This window comes from Gorilla gorilla, chromosome 3, assembly GCF_029281585.2.
Source record: "Gorilla gorilla gorilla isolate KB3781 chromosome 3, NHGRI_mGorGor1-v2.1_pri, whole genome shotgun sequence".
In the NCBI taxonomy this organism is placed as follows: domain Eukaryota; kingdom Metazoa; phylum Chordata; class Mammalia; order Primates; family Hominidae; genus Gorilla; species Gorilla gorilla.
Genome location: NC_073227.2, coordinates 60,751,910 through 60,770,476, shown reverse-complemented (window position 1 = coordinate 60,770,476; position 18,567 = coordinate 60,751,910). Strand labels below are relative to the sequence as shown.

General features: G+C 36.0%; 1 protein-coding gene and 1 long non-coding RNA gene across 8 annotated transcripts in view; one reads left to right on the top strand and one right to left on the bottom strand.

The window, feature by feature from the left end:
* Positions 1–17,480, bottom strand: part of EPHA5 (EPH receptor A5) — a 351,336-nt gene extending 333,856 nt beyond the window's left edge. For 4 of the 7 annotated variants that reach the window (XM_019025962.4, XM_019025965.4, XM_019025963.4 and 1 more), the window contains exon 1: positions 16,302–17,480. In XM_019025962.4, the coding sequence (XP_018881507.2) occupies positions 16,302–16,482 (181 nt within the window). In that variant the 5' untranslated portion in view covers positions 16,483–17,480. The remainder of the gene's footprint in view (positions 1–16,301) is intronic. The other 3 variants (XM_055384166.2, XM_055384168.2, XM_055384167.2) reach the window with 1 other exon arrangement.
* The window catches only part of LOC129532906 (uncharacterized), a 38,918-nt gene continuing 37,425 nt past the window's right edge, over positions 17,075–18,567 (top strand). The window contains exon 1 of the long non-coding RNA XR_008678834.2: positions 17,075–17,411. This is a non-coding gene — a long non-coding RNA (uncharacterized lncRNA). The remainder of the gene's footprint in view (positions 17,412–18,567) is intronic.

Below are 18,567 nucleotides of genomic sequence, written 5' to 3'. Positions count from 1 at the left end.
CACAAACATTTTAGTACTCAGAACTAACTATCCATCTCAAAATAACTGGATTCATGATAGCAGGAAAATATTTTAAAATTAGTCTATTAAAATACAATGGTTTATATATCTTAACAGTGTATAAAATTGTTGTAGTATTAAACACTTTTGTCTAGTTAGCCTAGTACATATAATCGATTTTTGGTCACAAAATGACTGCAGTAGTTGGCTATTTGTCCTTTCTCAAAGGTTACAAAGAAAATAAAAAATAAAAGAAATAATGTAAAATAAAAGAAATAATGTAAAATAAAAGTACTTTCATTTTTCTGTGATATTGTGGCAGACATTGTTTTATGCCTATTAATTACTCATATCCTTTTTCTTTCCTTAGTATCATAATATCAGTGATGTGCTTCATATCAGACCATGGATCAGAGGGGTCTTAGCAAACAATGATAATCGTGCTGCTGTTATCTTAGGCTCCCTTGAATCTGGTAGCCTTGTTACATAGGTCTGGCAATGAGATAAGGACAGCAATCTGCTTGCCAATTTCTGGGAAAGTTTTGTTGTTTAAACTAAAGGAATAATGCTGCTGACATGGCTATTGGTGCCTCTCTTTCCCTTTTTCTTATTCTGAATTGGTTGTGATACTGGCAGATGCATTAGCATTCTTGCAACCACAACACCATGAGCATGAGAGTAAGGCCAAGAAAAACACAGACTTCTGTCTTCACAGAACCCAAGCCACCAGACATCTACCCTCAAACTTCTTTCTTGAAAAAAAAAAAAACTATTTTTAAGCCACTGTTGGATAATTTTTTCTATTTGTAACCTAATATAGTTCTACAGATAATATATACACAATGGACGAGAAAGTCCAACTTACTGCCTTAACTTTTGTTCAAGTTCCATAGAATATAACACCTACAATAAGGGTTCATTCATTAAACAAATATTTATTGAGTATCTACTTAACTGCCAAGAATTGTTCTAAGCCTTGGGGATAGATACATCGGTAAATAAAACAGGAAGTATCTTGATTATCATTCAGTCTTCTAATAGCATGGCCCTGAGAATAGAAACTCCTTTGAATTTATATTACCTGTGAAGTCATCCATCTGAATCTCCTAAATCAGGCTCTCAGGATGTAACTATCTAAGTTAACATTTAGCATTTACAGATACATATATATTTATTTACTTTTAATATATATTTATTTATACATAAATATATAAATGTATAAATATAGTTTTATATATAACTATCTAAATTATAGTTATCTAAATTATAATGTCTAATTTAGATAGTTTTATTCTGTTATAAATCCTAAATTAGATAGGATATAACTATCTAAACTAACATTTACCATTATGGATATATATGTATTTTAATATATATTTATTTATTTATATTAAATATATATTTATTTATATATATTAAATATATATTTATTTATATATATTATATATATTTATTTTTATATATTAAATATATATTTATTTATTTATATTAAATATATATTTATTTATTTATATTAAATATATATTTATTTATTTATATTAAATATATTTATTTTTATATATTAAATATATATTTATTTACTTATATTAAATATATATTTATTTATTTATATTAAATATATATTTATTTATTTATATTAAATATATTTATTTTTATATATTAAATATATATAAATATACATTTATTTTTATGTGTGTGCATGTATGTATATAAGCTTTGATATATGTATATATATCAAAGCATATACTTTGAGGATCAGTTTTTTCAAGTCAGTGGTTATGTCATTGAATATGCATCAAATCATACTTAGAATTCATTTTTCTTTTGCACAGTGTTACTTGCTTTTATAATTCTCTAACACCTTGTATTTCCTTAATGTACATAGTGTTACCTGATAATCATCTATATCCCCTTTATCCTTAGAACACTTTCATATTCTCTTTTATTAACAATAGAAACCATTTATATAGCATTTTCTAAGCATGAGTCATATGTTAAGTGATATATATATGTGAGTAAATATACACTGTTTTTTTGAAGTGTGGTATTTCTATCACCCACATTCAAATCACCAGAAGTACTTTTTTTTAAACTATAAATCCATTGGCTCTTTCTAAAAGTACAAAATCAGGACATTAGGTAGAGACGAAAATGCAAGCAACTGCATTTTAGAAGTTCCCACACAACTACCAACCCAAGTAATTCTTATGTTCACTTAACTAGAGTTAAAAGTGAGCTAGCTATGCCTTGGCTCAGTGAGGTGAATCTACCTATTACACAGCTGTATTTTGTAGCAATGTCAAATTGCAATAATAGTCTCTAAATCTAACTCTCAATCTTTATATTGATATAATTGCAAACTAGTTCCAGTGTCAGTACACATCTCCCTTTAAGTACTTCCATTCTAAGCAAGGGTTCTTTAACAAGGATAAAGATCAGAATTATCTATGGGGGTTCTAAAACTACAGATTTCCAAGTTGCAGAAGTACAGATTTCCAAAGAATTTGCTTTCATCAATTTTGATTCCATAAGTTTAGGTGGGTCCAGACATAGCATAATTAACAATATTCTGAGGTTGGCTCTAATGAGCACCTCTGCATTAGGGACCATTGGTTTAAAGTAAACTTCACCAGATATTATAATTTCTGTTTTAGGCAGATTTATAGAAAGTTACAAGTCAGGATTATATTACATTGATCTTCTATACAACATTCCTTTTATATTTTAACACAGTAGTTTTTAAACTGAGCTCAGAATGGCCTGGAGATTCTAAAAAGATGTCTCAGAAGTACAAGCATATGGAGGGAAAATGGAGACAAGAAAACAGCCAGGAAACCCAATAATTCTTTGTTACCTGATTTAGGTATTAGGTTTCCACAGTGATTTCTTTTGAACTTGCTGCTGCTGCTGCTTAAAAAAAAAAAAAAAAAAAAAAGTCCCTAAAACCACTGCTAGCTTTATGTCTATGGCTTTCCACAATGACTTATACAAGAATCCATCAGATAATCAGTGAAAATTAAAAATATTATTCATGGCATCCTTCAAACAAAAACACCACTGGGGTTCTCTCAAACCCTAGAGTTGGAAAAAAATAATGTCAGTTACCTGATGAACTGACAGGTTTTCTACCAGGAAGTGAGAACTGTGTAACTGAAAGCTTATGCTTACCTTTTCTATGTAATTGCTTTAGCATTGATCATAGTGAGATTTTCTTGATATGAGTTTTCCATATGCATATTTCCACATTCCATATGCATGTTTCCTTGTGCATATATTTATATTATTTTTATATCTTCATTTATTTTCTCATGAAGCATACTATTTATATGTAGTATACTACATTTACATGTAGCATTATATATATATATTATATATATATATATATATATATATATATGTGATTGTTTGTTTATTTTTGAGAAAGGGTCTCCCTCTGTTGCCCAAGCTGAAGTGAAGAGGAGTGATCAGGGCTCACTGAAGCCTCAACCTCCCAGGGCTCAGGTTATTTTACCACCTCAGTCACCTAAGTAGCTGAGACTACAGGTGCACGCCACCATGTCCGGCTAATGTTTTGTATATTGTGTGGTAATAGTCTCCATAGCATTTATAATTTTAACCCTCCCATCTAGAGGAAAATTTAATTCAAAGAACTTTTATAGATTAGGAGAATCTAATATTAACCCTGTGATATTTTGGATATATTTGATATTATTTTAGAGTAAATGAAAACGTGTGTGTGTGTTTTTTTTTTTTTTTCTGGAGAAATAGTTCATTAAAAACGCTAACCAGATGCTGACCAAACTGTACTTAAAAAGTCTTTATCACACATTTTAAACTTTCTTCCACGTAAATCTATCTTAAAATGCTATTCTGTTCACATAATTAATAACAACAATGTTTCTGCTGTTTTCTCTCCAATATTAAGAATTCTTGCCAGCTTGTAAATCTAAAGTACTTCATAAAATAAGTGACAGTCAAAATAATCCAAGAAATCTATAACAAATGAAAGAGTAAATCCTTCTGCCCCCCAAGAAATTTAAACCATTTAGAAACACATGTTTTATATTAATTGTTTTTCTGGAGGTAAAATTAAGACATGCTTAAAGCAAAAAAAAAATTTATTTTATGTTGGCTGATAGCTGTTCAAGTGATATGAATTCTGAGAATTTATCATAAGAAAGCAGGGGTCTTGGGAAAGCTGTAGTTGATTAAATTACAAAGAGATAGTGACCACAGGATGTCTATGAATTGTTTTCTAGCAGCTTGCTAATCTCAGTTGAACTTTCTTCTCATTATACGTCTAGTAAATCTAAAATACAGTATTCTACTAACAAATTTCTTGGAATTAACTCGCTTTGGTTGGCAAATCATAGAATCTTTTACTTGGTAACTTTTCAGTTTAAGAAAGACTACAATACCAGAGATTCTGAACTCTATTGGTTATGGATTTATGAAAAGAGCTATGTTGGCTTCACCAGCAATACAGTAATGAGGTGAGACTTGGTGTACTTAACAGCAGTGACTTTAAAGAAACAAATAAGTTACTTAATAATATTCATTCACTAAACACAAATGTATAGATTATAACATACTTCACTGATATTCCATATGGAATAGCAAGCATTGGAGGTGGCATTCAATGAGTTTACAGACAGGCAAGCTTTCTTCATATTGATACATTTGGTATATGCAAAAAAAAAAGATATTTTACTGCCAGTTTTTGTGGAACTAACTTGCTTTCTTTAGAAAATCATACTATTTCAGTGGCGATTCTCAGTTCAGAAGAGAGCTTTTTTTTCTAGTTAACCTTTACTTTTTACAGGGATCTCTACTCCCAGCAAAGATCAGAAATGTACAGACAAGCAAAAACACAATTCCATCTCAGTATGATAGGCAACACCTAGAATAAAAACGGGCACACACTCCTGGGAAAATCTTGTACAATCCTGGGAAAATCTTGTACAGACCTAGGCATAAATATCAAATTATTTAGTGAAGAAAAGAAGTGAGTGTTTCTGACTGAGCTCATAGGATCCTACTGCACTAAGAGCAGTTCTTCACCACAGGAGCTTGGAGTGCAGGGAAAGGGAACAGGCAGGAGAGGTGGGCCAGAAACAAAATACTGAGAACTTTGTACTCAGGCTCAAGTAGTTAGGTTTTATCCTGAGGGCACTGGAGGACTATTGAAAGGTTTTACCCTGGGAGTAAATAAGGGCTGCTTGAGCTATTGAGCTGAAGTCAAGTGTTTCTCTTCTGGCATTTCCATTTGCAATGAATATCAGACAGTACTCACTGACTAATGTAGAAAAGTAGACCTTGCTCAATGTCAGAGTGCCAACCCACACTGTTGTAACACTTGTAATACTTAACATATATATTATTTACTATATGCTAGAACTTTTATGGAGCACATTATTAATAATAATTCAATCTTTTCAATTCTAAACCATATTGTTATAATAATCCCATTTCACAGACAAGAAAACAGAGGCACAGAGAGGTTTACTAGCTTGCCCAAGTCACACAGCTCTAAGTAGTTGAGCCAGGTTCCTGAGCCCTTGTTTTTACCATTTTGCTATACCTCAGCTAAAATGTTGCACTGATTCTTCAGTCATAAGAAATTGGCTTTGATACTGGTTCTAATTTTTTAATAGATCAAACTCTCGTTTCAGTTCCCTAATTTATAACATTGAGCTTCTCTAATCTATTCTACAGGTTCTATTATGAGATTCATGTGGAATACCATTTTTCATAATATATGCTACAAAATATTGACTATAAAATATTTAATATAACCTAGTATGTAAAGGAGGAAAAAAGCATCCAAAGGGTTGGCTTGGACAGGAGATGAAAGGTGAGTACATTTTCCAGGAAACCTTTCTGACTTCTCTCTTGTTATAAAAGGTAGTGCTGCCCAAAATAATATAATCTATCATGAGTTAGAATAAAACTATTTTAAAAATTCTCCTCTATTTTTAACAGAGCAAGAGGTAGTGATCAGCAATAGATAGCACTTCTTAAACAATTTATTAATAGGATTTTGGGTATGCATGCCGAGATATAGAGTGTCTGGTCTGGGCTAGAGACTGGGAACTGGACTGTTTGTACACTAGAGTAACAGAAAAACAAAAACAAAAACAAAACAGGAAAGGTAAAGCATAGATGCCGTGAATTGGAAAGAGGAAAATATGTGGGAACAGTTCTCCCCTTGTGCCAGTGGGGATCTCGACAATGAAGAGAGAAGATGTTAATACGAGTTAAATTAGTGTGTAAGAGTATGATGACCAGCAGCTGATCAAGTGTTTAATGAGAGGGAAAAAATTATAGCTATGACTAAGTATGAGAGGAAATATCTCCAAGACATCACATACATTTTTTAAGACTTGTTTTGAGGAAAATAAATTAATACATATGTAAACCACTTAGAACAATGTCCCCCACCCAGTAAGTCAATAATAAATGTTAGTTATGATTACTTTATACACATGTATGCATTTGTGAGCCTGCAAGCACACGCATACATTTTAAAAGTGGATCTAAATATAATACATTCCAAATTTATTTTACCTGTTTATGCTCACCTAAGTAAAAAAGCTAAGCCTTATAAAATTACATTAATACCTTTTGAAAATATAAAAATTCAAGTATATTTCCAGGTAATATTTTTAACTGTGCAAATAATTGAACAGATGAGAAATCTATATATTTCAAACTAAAAGTAGAAGTGTCGACTTACAATATTAGTAATTTCTAAGAATCTAATTCTTCCAACTGTCCACTTTCAGCAGCATTTCTCATGCCCTTTTAATGAATTTCTATACAGACTCTACATATATATGACATTTTATACATATATGTGTGTGTGTATTTAAAAGTGAAACTGATAACATACTATTATTATAGGACTAAATATTCAAAATATTTAAACATATTTCTTGATATGATTTGTGGCAAAAATTTTTAAAAAATTCTGCCCTCTACCAGTGTACCTGAGGGCAAATGAGGTAAAATACAATATTTACAACCCATGACCTTGTACTGATGGTTTCCATTTATTTCCTAATCAAATTCCAATATTCAATATTAAATAATGGGGAAAACCAACAGAAAATCAAGATAATGTCATGTGGTTGGTTTTCACCTTGGATAGCTCTATAGAAAATGTGCATATGAATTCCTTTTCTCAGATTGTTTTCCAAGCCTAGATTCCTTTTAATCGTACAATGTCAGGAAGATGGCGATCTGTGAGTGTGAAATCATACCTCAAATATTCTATATGTAGTAATAGGAGAAAGGGAGGAAAGACAGGGACTAACATTTTGGTGTACCCACTTGGCTTTAGGAAACCTCCTAGGCTACATAGGTACATTATTATTTTATTTTCACAGCAACCTTGTGGATGTACCTTTACATCTTCATTTTAACTGTGTGGAATCTGAGGTGGATGGTTCAAGACCATACCACTGTCTAAGACCATGGTTGAGCTGGGTTCCTGGCCTCTACATCTCCCCATTCTGAGCTACCCCACAGCAGGCATAATTATCATGAAGTTAATAAAAATTAAGATACAGGACCCTCAAGGACATGGGCCACTTGAGGCATGAGCAAAGTGTTCATAAAATCCATATTTCTGTTAAACTTGCAAAGTAGAATATTTTTCTACTCCTTTTCTTAATGGAATTCCCTCACATAACATAATCTTTTATTCTTACCCTTACCCAGCAAACAAAGAGTAACACACAGAGACCATGTAGGGCATTTATTCAGTTATATTCCCAGGCTTCCTCTGCTCCTCTACAACCTATATTTGTGTATTGCTCTAATAATTAGAAAATGGTTTTATTTCATTTGTTTTCCATAGCAATTATATGAAGTAGGCAGTACCATTATTGCCATAATACAGATAATTGAGTTGAAGTTTAAAATAAATATATAAGGGCCAAATAATTTAGAGTTAGTAAATGTTAGAGACTAGCACAAACAAAAACTAAAACCATGTTTGTTTTTTAATTCAAAACAGTTAGATTTTCTTAACTGTTTTTGTTTGTATGCTTTTGTTGTTGTTGTTGTTGATTTGTCTGTACTTCCACTGCGACTAATTCTTTCCCTACTTTGTTTCACAAGTTTAAATAAAAAACAATGACTTCAAATCTGCATGATTAAGGTAATTTTGTTGTTGTTATTGTTGCCTTCCCTCTTTCTAGAGAAATCAAATACCATGGTTCGAAACTAGGTGTGGTTAAAATCCTTCAAACACAGCAGTTTTCAAGTATCTTCTACCTCAGAAGTCTACCCCCTTCTTAGGACACCCAGTATGGCATTACTACACTGCCTAGAGAAAAACTCTTAAGTGAGATGACAGTGCATTGTCATCTTCCATGAGACTGGGCAGTCAGCCTCACCTTTTCTGCTAGTACACATGGTGAAAGCTTTGGGTGAAAGTTAGAACTTGGCTCTCTAAGCAAGCTCCTGCTGTGGACTGCTGGGCTGAACTGGTGCCAGCCGGATCTGCCTACTGAGTTTGCCTTTCCATAGAAAAGACATTAACAAGCATCCTGGAAAGGGAAGGTGCTGTCATTGCAAAGCAAATAAGTTAGCTGTCGTATAAGAAAGGCAAAACTGACAGAGATGTCTTAAAAACTTCTGATGTATGAATTAAGTGAAAAAAATGTATAACTGGGTTTGACACAATCTATTCTGTAGGCAGAGTCCCACAATTTATTTACAAGAAGACTATATATTATGTTCTTAACAAACACACAATCCAAAATCTTGACTTCCTTGAGGGTGTTGGAACAAAACAGGCAGGGGCTCTTACCCTCTTAAATCATTTTGACTTAGTGGAGGATGGAAGGAGGGAGGAAGAAAAAGAGGGAAAGAGGAAGAGAGGATGGGAAGAGACATGACAAATGAAAATAAGAGTGTAAAATTAATATAAGAGAAAAAAGACATTACCCATCTCTGAGTAAAAGAACAGACTGTATTTTCCCTAAATCTTCCAATACTTAGCCTGAAACATGTTTCCAAATAGGAACATGTTCTTGCAAAGCATATGTAAAATATTTCAACCCTCAGGTTTTGGCTCTTTAATTTTTTTTTATTTTTTACCAGAATCATTTACTTAACAGAGTTGTGTGGCTAGTTTATTTAGAACTGAAGACAAGCTCAATGAATGCAGAAGATGGCCTGGGCAATAGTCCAGCAACTAAAACATAATTAGAATTATCACAGACACTTTAATCCCAATTATTTAATCTGTGGGGTGTCCAACACAACAAGTGTTTGGCATAACTCAACAAAACAGATCTTACAGAGAAATAGAAGGAAAAAACAACAACAATAACAAATGTATGAACCAAATGAACTAGGGATTTATTTATTCTTTTTTCTTTAGGCTGGGGTTTTATCTTCAGGGTCATAGTAAAACAAATGTAAAATTAGAATGTGTGAGTGTGTGAGAGTGTGTATGTGGGCAGGGGTGATATTTTTTAAAAATAAGATTGAAAACAATGCTCAAAACTGTTATTAATATCTATTTTGTGGTGATACCACATTGACATCCCTCTCCCTACCCTTTCTTCCAGCCTTCCAACAACCTTTCCACACACTCAACACACACCCATGGGCACATACACCAAAATTCCAGGCAAGTTATTGCACTCTGCTTAATAAACACACAATGATTAAAGGCATGAACACTTTATCACTGAGAGACACAGAGGAAAGAAGGCATGCCCTAGGTTCTACTTTTGTTTGACAAAGTTTTGTTATGGTCACCTATAGTATAACTAATAATTTAAGCAATATTAATAAAGTAACACATAAGCTGATCAGAGACTAAAGACTGCAAACCCTACAGGAAAAGAAGAGCTACAGAAAAGTTTAATTATGAACAGAATCTACTAGGACTTTTTAAGCTGGGATACAATTAAATGGCACTCTAAAGGCAAAACATAGACACTTTTTTAAAAGAGGTTTTTAGGCAATTTTTAAATATAGAAATGACTGCTTATGGTTTCTTTAAATCACTATAAATTTAAAATCATTTCACAAAGTTATACTAACATTAAAATGACAATAAATGTCATCATACCAAACCACAGAGTTTTTAAGAACTCCAAGTGGGACACCTACTAAATTAAAGTTTTCTTTTATGACTTTGTAACATCTGAAATTCTCATTAGGGATACTGGATGAAAATTTGAGCTTTTAGGGAAAAAAAAAAAAAAGCACAAGACCTTCAATTACTACAAATTTCGCCAGACACAATTCAAATTCTTATGTATCTTATAGCACTTTTTCTTTCTGTTTATTTTTCTTTGCACTAACAGATTATATCACGTAACAATTGTTTAAGATGGTAATAAAATAGTTTAAATGCGATTTTTAAAATCTGATTCTTGAAATTAATTGATCAGAATTACATTTTAAACCACTCAAATATTTCTTATTGTTATTATAATAGGAATTTTAAAATTAGAGCCATATCTTTCTTTTATGTGATAAGAATAATTGCAATGAATAAAACTTCTGTATGGGAATTCCATAGGGTCAAAAGAAAAATGCAAATTCCAATAAAGTCTTAATATTCAAAAATAACTGCACCACTATTTATTTGGAGCTTCATGTGGAAATACCTAATTTCACAGTACAATTTATATGACATCAGATTCTATTTTTGAAAAAGCTTCTTTATTACAAGAACATTTTGTATATGTTAATAAATGAATTGTCAAAAATAAGATGTTCAAAATTTATATTTAAAATTGCTACACTGCTTCCATTTTTACCTTGCTCAAACACTTTAAAATCTATCTCATTAACTGAATACAAACAAATGTCTGGAAAGTCAGAAACTAAAAGTAAATATTAAATAGAGAAAAACTGTCCTAAGAATTCATGCTAATTGTTTTGGAAGTTCAAAATCAAATACTTAAAAAATAGATCATTCATATTTTGAAATAAACATTTTCAATGGCACCAATTATTTAGACTAGATTTTCAACATCTAATAATTGTTAGTTTTCTGTCATATCATGCCTTCAAAAATTGTTATTAGTACATCAGAAAATCTCTTGTTATTTATGTATTTTCTATCTCTAATGCATCTCACTCAATAAACGTTTTGTTGATTACTTTAAAGATAGGTACTAATAATTTTTTCTAAAAAATATGAACCCATTTTAATCTGTGTTTACAAAGCCTTCAGAACTCATTTTGCTTTTTATCTATCTTTATGTACACCCATAGGAATATCTGTACCAATTACACAAGGATAGAACATATGATAAATTTTTAAAATCAGTTAACTATCCCATTAGGTATATAAGTATACAACGGACTATAATAACTCTTTTGAAGAAACCCTTGTCTATCCTATGAATTACATAACTTTTGATAAAATAAATATGTATTTACTCAGAAGGGCACAGCAGTAGGAGCCATTCTCCACCTGAAATATACTCACTACAGATATTATAACAGTAAGAATCATTCTGAGTTTCTAAGTAAGAGTTGACATTTTTAGCTCTAATGTTGCTTTTATAATCACAATTCACTCTTTCTGAAAAGAAAAATGCAAATACTACGATCAATTTTTACTGATTAATAAGCAAGACATGAAATTCAAACCTCAGTTAATTCTGATGCTTTATAAAAACCATTGTGAGCTATTTTAAGATTGTTTAAAATGATGTCATAATCTTTAAGCAGGTACCCCTGCTAACTTAAATTGGAACTATTCATTAGTAAAGTAGAATATATTAAATATATGCTAATTTAAATTGAAAAAATAATGTCTAAAGAGTTATGAATAATTTGTTCAGCAATTATTTCTTTGAAGTATGAACACGATATTTTTCTTTTGAAAAAAGAACATTAAATTTGACTCATAAAAAGGATAATAGCTATAGTTAGCTAATATAATTATGTACATTATACTCTATTTTTACAGTCAAAGGTAGAAAGGTTTCTACCAAATGAAAAAGAAACTAATTGCCATTAAAGCAAATACATTTAAAAAAGCACTCCAGACAAAGGAGATTCAAGTGGTAGAGTCAATCAACAAAAGTGTGGTGGAAATAACTAAAGCATAGTTATTTTCTCAACGGTAGCAATCAATTCTGAATAAAATATTTAATTAAAAAGTTTGGAAATGTTTGCTATAAACAGCTATATCATTTCATCTTGATTTTGCATGTAATGATACAAAAACACATACTCTAAGTGGTCACATTTTATAGAGCATAATAATATCAATATGTTATAGTAAATAATGTTCTTATAGGTGTAAAAAGTGCACCTTTTTTTCCATACCAACTATATTTTATGTGAATTGGAATAAAGAGCCAACAGTATTTCCAGATGACAATATTACAAGAACAATATTTCCAATCAAAGAAAAATATTTGTTTTAAATGCAGAAATTGTTCACTGTCATCTCTTATATGAGTAAATGAAATCCTCTTACCTGTCACCCTAACACCCAAGAAGATCTTTGTCTACCTCAAAAGGAGCTTAAAATGTCAAGACCTAGGTCCCCTTTTCATGGTTTATTAAGCAAAAAGCCAAAACTATTCATGGTCCCTTGTAGTTTCAACAATCTATGATTCAAATAGGGGTAATAGCTCTCTTTTCTTGTTCAGTAATGTCCTGGTGAGGAAATGATTTTACTGTCCTTTCTTCTGTGGGGTCCTGCGGATTTATCTAAAAGGAAATGAATTACAACAGGATGACAAGGCCACAGAATAAAGCCATTTAGTTTTACAAATCTATTATGTCCTCCAATCTATTTTATGGGCCTGGTTCTATTATAAGCCAAGAAAAACCCTAAAACAAACTTTTTTTTTCCTTTTTTATCTTTCCAAGGAAAACATTTACAAGTTTATGATAGTTTTTCAGGCAGTTTAGCCTTTTCTTCCCACTTTATGTGTTTCTACCCCACTTTCTTAAACATACAAAACATTCAGAGACAAGAAACTGGACTTTTTAAATCCAAACTGCTGACAACTGTCAGAAGCACTTTACTGGGACATTACTGACTGTAGCTTCAATGAATTAAGCTTGATTCACTGCGGGTGAATCATTTTCAATGCAGAGCTGTTCAGCAGTAATTGGCCAAGAATCCCTGCTGTGAAAAGCACTTGTCAAATAATGCTTGTTTACAAATATATCTCCAGACAGCAAAAAGTGGCAGCTACTGAATAAGTTCAGGGCCCCCTCCAAAATTCATAGCAGTGGACATGAACCCTTTACTTACTAAATTTATTTAAATTTTCACTTGCAGATACACTTGCTCATATTTGTCCTGCTTGATCAGAGACAAGTCTGTTTCTAAATATACCTCCGAAAACTTTTATAATAAAAAAGTTTTGAATATTATACTGTAGATCAAAGATTTCTTTCACATGTAGTTTATGACTAATATACTAAAACTACTAAGGATATATTTATCTTATAAATTGCTTAGAATTTAGACTAAAGGGTAAATTTTCCTCTTATTGTCTGCTATCCAACATATTCAAACATGCCAAATAAATACATTTCATATCAGTCCAAAATTCCAGATATATGTTTGGCTTCTTCTATTCAATTCTGCTTGGTTATATCTAACAAAGTTAAATTTAAGAAATGACTAGAATAGCAGCTATGAATATACACTTACATTTATTCTGTATGTTTTAAAACTTTTTTCACATAATGGGAGCATTCATAATACACACACACACACATACACACACAGTCTTTGGGAAATCACTAAGCATCTATAGATTGCAGAAGTCAAATTATATGAGAAAAAGTGATTAATGAGTTCAGCATATACATCAAATCTTTCTGCCCCCTGACTTTCCAAACTCCCTCCAGAAGCAAACAAACAAATTGGAAAACTCTAATCTGAATCTCTAAAAAAGCCCAAACATTTTATGAATATTTTAGCATAAATAAATATTTTAATACACTCTGCTGCTCAATTTATAGCAATAGCATGGAGAAACAAGAAGAGAAGAATCTATATTTCACAGAGCAGAAATAAAGATCTATGATACTAGGTGGAAAGATGGAAAACTGCTCAGCTGAGATAGGATGAATTAGATAATGACATAGATATTTACACAATTTTATTTCCAATTAAGTATAATAGTGACATATTACAAAATGTACCCCAAACAGCAGGCTTTTTTCAGAGCACCAGGTGGTAAGGTACATCTCATTTTTGATTAGATCCCCAAGCCCCATCTCCGTGTAGTCCAAGTTTTGCTGTGTGACGGACTAGATGAGGTAAGACAATACAATCTGTGGGTGTTAAATCTGTAACAACAGCCAGGCTGTGTTCCACAAGATTCCAGCTCTGCCTTCAACACCTTAGGAGACCGGCGCTATTTCCCCTTCCTTCTCTTTCCTTCTGCCTCTTCCTCCCTGCACAGTCTTGGCTCTTGTTCCCATTCAGTGTCACTCTCCCTGAGAATTCAATTCTTCCAATTTTCTAACCAAGAGCGACTCCCTTTCATCTCCACCTAAGTTCTCCCCTTCCATCACACCTGGAGAGAGGACTTGAAATCTAACGGAAACACGAAAGGATGAATGATATTACTGTTAAACCTCTTCAAATTCAAACGAGGATGCCCCTTTCGGTGGAATAAGACAGTTAATAAAAGAGCCTCCTCCAAAGCTGTTATAATCCTCCAGACGTCTAACAGAATGAATTTAACATAAGGTGTTAATAAAAGGTCTACGACTCTCAAAAACATTTTTTCAACTTTATCAGAAAGGGAAAATGCCCAATTGTTTGGCTTAAGCATGAGAGATATCTATATATATGTATATAGATAAATGCAGATAAATACACATAAGCCTTTAATTAGCGTTTAAAAAATAAACTTAGAGGTTAAAGAGAAAGTTCATGGGATGAGAGCAGGGGAGCCTCTATCTGCCCTGCTTTCACACCCTTCCTTTAGAGCTGGCATTGCTGGGATATCAGCTCAGCGCCTTCTCCTACAGCGGAGACTGAACCCATGCAAGTCACGAGGACACACACGACTCCACCACTGCTGCTTCATCTTTCCGGTCTAGTGTCCCGTGCCCAGGAGTGGAAGGAATTTCTGCAAGGTTTTGAGCCTCACGCGTCGCATCCACAGCCCCAAACCGAAACCTCACCATTCTAGCCAAAGGGGGTAGGTTTTTCTATGTTTTCATGGTGGAGCTGACAGATCTGGATCTGAGCTACTGTTCCCGCCCCTCCGCGAGTAATGCGCCCTTGGGCTGAGACCCGAGCTCAGTCCGGGTGTGGGAGAGGAGCAAGAGCGGCTGGAGGGGACCCAAAGGCAGAGGTCTCAGATCCAAGGGGAAGGCGGGCAGAGGGGCTGAGCACTGTTCTGGGAGCACGAAGAGCGACACAGGTGTTGCTCCCGCGCCAGCTCTACTCTCCCAGAAAAAGGCAGGGACAGTATTCTGGGTCTGGAGCACAGGATTGGGGGTAGGGAGGGGGACTGGGTACTCCTGGATCAGGTGCTGGCCAGAGCAGGTCTTTTCTGTCTTTAAGACATGCCCAGGTGGGTTTTAGCGGCAACTTCCTAGCAGCGACACTCCCCCTCACCCCTCCTCCCGCGGCATCCCACCTTCTCGCCTTCTTCCACCTTGGCTTGAGTGTGACAATGAACTCCCCCAAGAAGAAGGGCACCCAACTGTGTGGGGCGCCTTCTGTCCTTCGCTATACCCCTCCCACGAGAAATAAAAGCTCCTGCCACCCACCCCAGAATAGCAGCTGGTGATGCCCTAAATAACAGCTCCCAGCAGGCACTTTCCCCAAAAATAAAAGCATCCAGCCACCCCCACAACGTTTCCCATCACTGGCCTCAAATAACGGTTTCTAAAAGCCCCACTGCTCCTGAGATCCTTGTCACTGAGCTTCCAACAGTTCCCACTCCTTCAAGCCCGAAATGTCACTTCCCCACGCGCCTTAAGTGAGCCCCAGCCGCACCCATCCCCCTGGAACGGGCCTCCATTCCCCAAAGGAGGCCTCGACCTCCTTTTCCCCAAGGTTTTCCACCTTCCCAGCCCCCCAACCAGCCTCTGTCCACACGCATGTTCCTTGCCCAGCACTCCGCAGCTAACGTCAAACAATGCAACCAAAAACCGCAGAGGGGAGCGAAAAGGGCAGTGGAAGGGGACGACAAATACCAATTTGAGATGAGACTGCGATTTAGTCTGCAGCAGCAGCGTCCAGCGCGCTGAGACCTTAACTCCCAGGCCCCGCCTAGCCCCTCCGCCCCAGTTCGCCACGGTCCCCACCCCCATCTCCCTACCTTCGTTGCTGGGGCTGGCCAGGAGGGTCCGGAGTGCGGCGCACAGGAGAAGGCACGTCCAGAGGGGAGCCCATCGAGGTGCAGAGTAGCAGCCGGCCAGGGACGCTGGGGTGATTGGGGTGTCGCCGCCGCCGCTTGGGGGCCGCCGGCGTCCCGCACCCCGGGGCCCCGAGCCCCGCATCTTCTCCGAGCCTCCTCCGCTGCCGCTGTCCCGAGCGGCTCAGTCCACCGCTTCGGCCTCGCGGAGCGGCGAAGGGAGACTCGGGAGTCCTCCTTGTCCCCCCTTGGGGTCCTACGCCTTCTGGCACGCGGCTCCTCCAAATGTGGGAACCACGGATCCGCTGAGACAGCTGAAGTTTGCTTCTGGCTCCTCTCGCCTCCCCCTTTGGTGGGGTTAAATGAAATATTAGTTCTGGTTGCTAGTGCAGATCTGGACTCGGATCAAGGGTGTCGAGAGGGTCCCGCGTCCTGTTCCTTTGCCTTTCAAAAAGACTTTTTACGGATTGAGAATTTTTAAATACCACTAGGGGAAAGGTGAAGGTTCTTTGCAGTCTTCAGTGTTGAAATGGACGAAGGTAAGGAAGACAAATCATTTTAAGACGAAATCTCCGATTTTTTAAAAAAGGAGGAAAAAAGGGTGGCTAAGGATAAAGAAAGAGGACTTGAGAAAATGTGGAGAATGAAAAACAGGAGAACAGCGAGCAAAAGCAAAGATCCAGAGTTCAAAGAGCCTGGCAGAAGGAAACAGCTGCGGGCTGAGTGCTGACGAGGGGAGGGACTGACGGCGGCCGGCCGGTAGGAGCGCGGAGCTGCGCTGCGGCGGCCCAGGAGCTGCTGCGGTTCCCGCTGCTCGGGGAGCAGGCGGTGTGTGCGCGGCTGCGAAGGCGAGGTTGAAACTGCACCGCCAAGGCGCGCTCCTGCTGTGTCTGGAGCTCCGGCGTCTCCTCTGCCTCCCAGCTCAGCGCCTCCCACCCTCCTTCCCTCCTCCTCTTCCCAGCTCCCCCGCCCTCTGCTGCTCGCAGCCTCGCCAGAGTGAGAATCTACTGTAAGTGTGAGTTGCTTCGACGAAGTCACACACCCACGGAGGGAAGTAATCTGGAGGCTGCCTTGGTGAGTGTTGCCTAGCGGTCTCCGGGAAAGGCGCGTCTTCCTCCCGGGATAATTAGGGCAAGGAATCCTCCTGACGACGCTGGCGAGGACTGGGGTTCCCGGGAGGCGGAAGGGAGATCAGCCCCAGCTCAGCCGGCGGCCCTTAGAGACGCGGGTCCCTCCGTTTGGCATCTTGCCTGCTGTCCGTCACAGGCTGTGGCATCAACAACCTTGTCGTCACATCGCCGCGCATTCGCAGGCTCTGCTGGTCCGTGGCTAGTTTCTTAAACACCCATACCGCTTACCGCTGCTGACCCTTTCTGTTCTTCCCATACTTTGATGGCTGGAATAGGATAATTACTCAACGTTTTCTTCAGAAGTAAATTGTAGAGTAAATAAAGAGGCGGTAGCTCTGTTTGAGATTTCAAGGAGTCAAAGAATTTGACTATTGAGATTTGTAGTGTGCCAGGTACTTTCATAGGTGGCGATTTAATTCATTTATTTCATTGATAAAATGTTTTAGTATTTTAGAAATTGGACGATATGCAGATACACGACATACATTCCAGTGAAATTAGCCTCGGTCAAATAAATTCAGGGTTTTGAAAAATTAATTATTTTAATTGATTGTGCCCTATAGCATTGGGAGATTTACAAACAGTGAAAAAAAAAACAGTTAAAACAATAAACTTTCTATGCTTCACCTCTATTATGTCTTTTCTTGCTTTAGTATATTCCCCCGATTTATTCATTCTTTCAAAGAGATACATTTGAAGGACAATTTTAGTACACAGGCATTAAAAAACAAAAGGCTGCAGAGAAAGCACTTACAGAAAGGTCTGATTATAGAAGAAAGATATCTCATTTAATTTCATGTATAGTAACCACTGTAAAGCTTGGGCTTCCGTTCACACCTAATAAAGGTGAGTCAGCTCACCAGTTTTGACATATCTAGAGCCTTGTTTGTCTCCACAATAAATTCCTCACAATCTTTAGCTGGTGACATTTGTTTTTTGTTTAAATATTTGCAATAAAGATGAAAGAATAAAGCAGCAGTGATGCAATTTTGTAAAGAGGTGAAAGCTCATCTTTGATTTCTTTTTTTCCTGAAATGTTTTGGCACCAGAAGTCTGAAAGCAGGTTCTTTTTATTATAATGTGCTCCAAATGGATAAAGC